Source organism: Cebidichthys violaceus, unplaced genomic scaffold, assembly GCF_023349555.1.
Source record: "Cebidichthys violaceus isolate CVI_PGR_0920_01 unplaced genomic scaffold, fCebVio1.0.p SCAF_4, whole genome shotgun sequence".
Classification (NCBI taxonomy): domain Eukaryota; kingdom Metazoa; phylum Chordata; class Actinopteri; order Perciformes; family Stichaeidae; genus Cebidichthys; species Cebidichthys violaceus.
In genome coordinates, this window is record NW_027176594.1 from 7,208,421 (window position 1) to 7,214,652 (window position 6,232).

General features: G+C 36.9%; 1 protein-coding gene across 1 annotated transcript; it reads left to right on the forward strand.

Annotated features, from left to right (window-relative positions):
- Nucleotides 1-368: 368 nt before the first annotated feature.
- On the forward strand, nt 369-2,089 carry helt (helt bHLH transcription factor). Its single transcript, XM_068727648.1, has 4 exons — nt 369-445; nt 1,012-1,116; nt 1,264-1,360; nt 1,614-2,089. The coding sequence occupies exons 1-4, from the start codon at nt 419-421 to the stop codon at nt 2,087-2,089; spliced, it is 705 nt and encodes a 234-aa protein (XP_068583749.1). The 5' UTR covers nt 369-418.
- Nucleotides 2,090-6,232: the final 4,143 nt, after the last annotated feature.

The window sequence follows — 6,232 nt, forward strand, 5'->3', positions numbered from 1 at the left end:
CTTTCGGCGGCTTTGTTTTCAGTGCGCACAGTGCGCCCCGCCGGATCAGGCGATCGCAACGCTCGCCTCTTATTTCCCGCCTGGGTTGTTACTATGCAAATAATATTCCAAAAGTAATCACGTGTCTTTTGAACAGCCACGTGGATTAACAAAGCAGGTTTGCCCCCCTGCTAGCCCATGGCTTTAGATTTTTACTATTTCTTTAACTGATCCTAAATGCACACATTTACCCAATGCATGTCTCTAATCCCATGGAATAATTTACACCATGAATGCCAGAGTCCCTTGGATGATCCCTTTATAAAGACCAGCTTTCCAGTTCACACCTCAGTCTGCCTCATCTCCTACCAGAGCAACACAAGTATACTTCTCTGCCTTGCTGGTCCGGTTTTTGAAGAAAATTGTCAGACAATCGTCGATGGCATCTAAAATGAAAGACAGAAAGGTACGCACTCCATGTGCGCTCTGCATTACGAGGACTGAACGTTTTTGGCAACGCTGCTTCTTTAACACCTTTGAGTCACTTTATGGGACTTTGTATTTCAGCATTTACATCGAATATCCTTCGGCTACAACTTGGAGTAATTTTCCTGCTAGTGGAGGGGAAATATATTGTCCACCACCTCTGTGGCACGCGTTACAGAATAGTTATGGCGCACTACTGGTCTGAAATAGCATCAGACAGTTACGGAATATTTTGGCAACTTTAATGGAATTAATTTGGTGACAAACACGTATACATAACTAAATGTACTAAAATAGATTTAAAATATTTCCATTAAGGCATCAAAGTTGTAGAAACAGCTCGGCGCGCAGATGTCCGCCGCGCGTACTGGAGCAGCACAGCGCGCAGCGCGCAAAAATTACCCAAGTTTCCAAAATATTTAATCGCTGCATTTCTCTTTATTTATACCTTCCTGGGTGTTTTATGTTCGTGTTTCTGATTGACAAAATAGCTGTGAATGAGATGTATTACTTTATCTCATGTTGTCTCTCTCCCTGTTTTCACAGAGAACTCCCATCTCTCACAAAGTCATAGAGAAACGAAGACGGGACCGCATTAACCGCTGCCTCAACGAATTAGGAAAAACTGTACCAATGGCCCTGGCAAAACAGGTATTGTAAAATGTTTATTTCATTTTATTTTAGAACTCGTATTTATTCCACAATATTGATAGTTTAGCAAGAAAGTGTTTATCACACAATGTTTGTTGAATAATTACGTAAACACTTTCTAATGTTGGAATTTGTTATATTCGGTAGAACTCTGGAAAACTGGAGAAAGCTGAAATCTTGGAAATGACAGTTCAGTACCTGCGAGCGCTGCACTCAGCAGATTTCCCCCGTGGCAGAGAAAAAGGTGAGTCAACTTTTCTCAGAGCTCCGACACTTTACGCATCTCAACCCCACGTTGAATAGACTGTATACAAACTTTTACAATTCTGATGAGGTAAAACTATGAGTTATTTGTGTATTTATGTACGTTTTAGTTTAAACATCTATGTATACATTTTGTTGCGACTCCATCTTTACGCACAAAAACTACGTTGCGTCATACATTTTGATCATTTCATGTCAGCGGGGTTGTAATCGCTGATGCTTATTCATTCCAGGTGAACTACTGGCTGAGTTTGCAAACTACTTCCACTACGGATACCACGAGTGTATGAAGAACCTTGTGCACTACCTGACCACAGAGGACAGGGCTGAAACCAAAGACATCAAGTACGCACGGATCCTCGCCTTCTTACAGTCTAAATCTCGTGTGGTCACTGAGCCTGTGTTTGGCTCAGTTGCCTCGATGTCGGAGCCGTCTGACTACCTCAGCCAGCTGCACTCCTCTCCGGAGCACCAAAGCCACAGTCCGTCTGACTCCGTGTACCAGCAGAGTCCACCGGGACACTTCACCTGGCACAGCTCGACCCGCAGCCCGGGCATCTCGTACCCAACAGTGCCCCTCTCTGCACACACACAGCAGCACGGTGGATACCTATCACCGGTGCAGGGACTCGATCACCACTATTTCAACTTCATCGGTCACACGCACGCAAACACTTTTAGTTTGCACAGTGCGCAACACGCCATGTAAATAATTTTGATATCTTTTGCCATTGTTTTTATTTATATATTTGTGATGATGGAAATATACCTTGTACATGTTGTGAATAAATATTTCTGACTAAAATTTAAATTGTTTTGTGATCATTTACACTCAGGTTCAAGTGTTTAGGTGACGCTCTATCTCCAAAATAAAAATAAATTACAAATCCTGTTACTTTCCTGTAGATATTAAGTGTCAAGAAAAGCAATGCAAAAGATGAAAAGAGAGAGAACATATTTCTCAGTGCAACTTTGTGAAAGATGTTCAATCTTCAGTGAATTAATTTTAAATCTCCAGTGAATCATTGGTGATATTGTGATTTTGTCTTATACATGATTGATGAGTAGAAATATACATTAAACAAACTAACATCTAAACAACAGCGTGCATATCTTTTTATGAAACAAAAGAAAATTAGGACTGTTTTTCATTATAAAATAAATATTTAGAACAAGGCAGACCGGGCTCAAACTACATCAAAATGCAGACTATTTTTGTGCACTAGCCTTCAGTCTTCAGTCTCTTCCACAGACTTGTTTATGGGCTGATCTGAGGGTTTAATGTGTCACAGCATCATCGTTTCCAGGGGGCAGACATGAGCCTGATTCCCAATGAGCCACCCGCTCCTGACTTAAACAGACCTGCAGTTAACAAAACCATTGACTCACCCAACACTCCCCCTTCCTTAACATTCAAATCTGTGATTGAATACAAAAACAGTTTTTTACATAATGAGTGAAAACAAGTCAATAAAGATTTCCATACAAGACACACAGTTTTATATAAATAATTGTGATGTGTTTTGCATGAAAAGTTAGGATCTCAAAGAGTGTCAAAACATGATAAAAGTTGTCTTCCTTCTGAACTTCAGCCAAGTTTGACTATTTCCATCTGTTTAGAGAAATGAAGTTCATCAGGAGTAAAGAAGGATGCTATGCAGGGAAGACAGAGCCACCTCACATTAAATGTGGTACTTGTTTATATGCAAAATATGATGTTCAGTCATTCAAGCATCTGAAACTAGAGAGCAGCATTACATTAAATCTGTGAGATCTGTGAAGCCTTTTAAACCCTTCTCTCAAAAGGAACACCATATTGATAAAGTTACTGATAGAAAGGGCTCTCTGCCTTCAACAGAATAAACCAAGCTGCTATATGTGACCACAGAGTCTCAATACATGCATTGAACTACTTCCAGGCTCCTTCTGTCTTTCTTTAAGTAAGTTGTATGGTGTTGAATTGTACAAAGGAGAAGCTAAAAAATGGGAAAAAACTCCTTGTTGTGTTTTTTTTTTTTTTTTAAATCAAGGAGCCCCATTGTGGTGCATCTGAAAGGGGAACGATCTGTGCGTCTCTTGTGCTTTATCCTTGAGTGATTGCGAAGAAAAAATAATCAACACCATGAAATCAAAGTTTTTCTCGAAGAGGAGTTCAAGAAAACACTTTGTCCTCCCGGTTTTCCTTCAGAGGTAAATAAGTAATTACAAATACCTCTCTTTTGTGTCAACTTAGGTGATAATACCATACCTTATACTGTAAGACAACAAACAAGTTGTAGGTGTCCTCATGTGGCCGTTGACATGTATTGACAGATATGATGGACAGAAGAATCGCTTCTGGGTGGATGGGTACAGATGCATGGATAAGCCCACATTAATCGCCTGGATGGTTGGATAAACTCACATTAACCAGCCCCTGACCAAAAAGACAAGCAGCAAGAGAGCAAATGAAAGAAATGAAAGACAAGTGTTCACGCAGATGGAAAAGTGACAATACAATAAAAGAGAAAAGGCTTTGAAGGAACACTTGGATCCCTACAGCTCCAATATTGGTTTAAATCCTGACTCTAAACATGGAAAAAAAGACCGATGTTCAGCCAGATGAGAAAGATTAAACTGCAGCACATCACATGAATAATAATAAAATGAGCACAGAAAAAAAAGAAAAAGAACATCAAACTATTTATTGTCATGTAAACTGAGCCGCTGTGGTAAAGCCTCACTTTGAGAATGTTTATCTTTCGCATTAACATCACATGCTGAACATTAACAATCCGCTCTTTTGAAAAATTATTCATCACTGAATGTCAAAGGAAAACGTAATTCACACTCTGAGTCTATGCAAAAACTGTGATGAGCAGGAAGTTGGGCAAATGTATGAGGAAGTTTCATCACTGTGTGGAAAGAGGGACGATGATGGGAGTAAGTCCAAGACATTATTGCTTTCAGATGTTTGTAACTTATACATGTTACATTTTTTTAATCAATAAACCAAAACAAAAAACAGCATTAAATAAGTTGTACTATTTTCAGAAGCCTCATGTATCCATTTACAAACACATCTATAGCTTTTAAGGCTTTTTTTTTTTTTTTTACAATAAACTGTTATTTGTTGATGTATTTATTTGTTGTTATAAGGTAATAACATTTAAAGCTGCACTTCTATAGGCACAAGACACTTTATACCCAATGCCAAATTGTGTTCCCTTTCATGAAATATTTATACTTAATTTCTTATTACAACTTCCTCTTCTTATTTGTGACTACTTCCGTCTCAAAACACTTTATGTTAGTGTATAAAGTATTTAATATATGTTACTCATTCGTATATAGAAGATGCTCATAATGTATATTTTTTTAGTAACTATTTGTTTGTTGTTGTATTTCTGCTTCTAGCTGTTATAACACACGGTAATTATAATGTAATAATAATTAACACAGGTTCTAAAGATGCTTTTCAAGAAAGAGAAAGGAAAAAATATATATTGAATGCATAATTAATTTTGGCTTAGTGAGATATTGCTTTGAATTGTTTTGAACAAGTGCAACATGAGATTAATATTTAATGTGAAATCATTTTTTTTTTTTTCATTTTCTGAAAGTAAGTCCAGGACTATTGTTAATCTGGTTTCACATGTAGCAAGAAACAGTGGTGGAAAGTAACTGTGTACATTTATTCAAGTACAATTTTGAAGTACTTATTATTTTCATTTTAAGGACTAAATTTCAGAAGGAAAGTATTGTATTGTTACTCCATTACATTTATCTGACAGTTAAATGTACTAGTTTACTTTGCAGATTAAGACTTTACAAACAAAACATATTATCAATTTATAAACAATGATGCATTTTTATACAGTGACAAAACCGTATATAAATTCATTGACATTAGCTCCATCTCAACCAACTACAACATCAAAATGCTGCTTTCAAGTTGATGCAACAGTGATAATAACCAAATTACAAAGAGTAACAATGGACATTTTGAACTTTTACTTGGAGTGGAGTATTTCCAACTGTGATATTGCTACTTAGGTCCTTTGGTAAAAGATCTAAATTCTACAGTTTATTAGCAAAATGATGTCATTGATAAAGGTAACATTTTAATTTTGTTATTTTTTAAGGAGTATTATGAATAAATAGTTTCCTCTATGTTGTGGTTCAGTTATCTCTCATCCAAAGGATCCCCACAAATAATCTAAGGGGTCACTGAAAAAAAAGTAGTAATTTTTGCTTGTAAATTGAGTCCCTAAAGTTTTAACAAGTGAAATGAGTAAATGCAGAGAGCTATTTCTACTCTTTTTCAAAAGTAAATGAGTTTGTTTCAAGTACTTTCTAAAATCAGTTTTCATTGTTCATATGCAAATTGTCTCTGTCTTGTTTCAAGACAGAGACTCACTCTGAAAAATCTTTGAAACAAATTGATATCTATTGAAAACAGATTGAAATTCTCACTGTACCTGCAGATTTATTTGTGGACCGGATATTTTCACCTTTTCAGGCCTCTAAACATTCTTCAAATTAAACAATTTGAGAAGGAAGATTGCTCCTTACTCAGGTCTACACGGTCAAGACTTTAAACTATTAATTTAAAATTAATGGTTTAGACATTTTGAGAAATACGCTTATTTGTTTTCTTGCCGAGACTTAGATGAGAAGTTGAATGTCTGTCCATTAGATATGAAGCTACAGCCAGCAGCTGAACGGCTCTGCTCAAAGACTGGAAACAGGGGACGCAGCTAGCCTGGGTCTGTCCAAATATGTCAAGATCTGCCACCTCTAAAGATTGCAGATTAACACGGTCTTGTTTGTTCTTTTCGTGCAAAAAAACGAATGATGTTGCTGATGATGC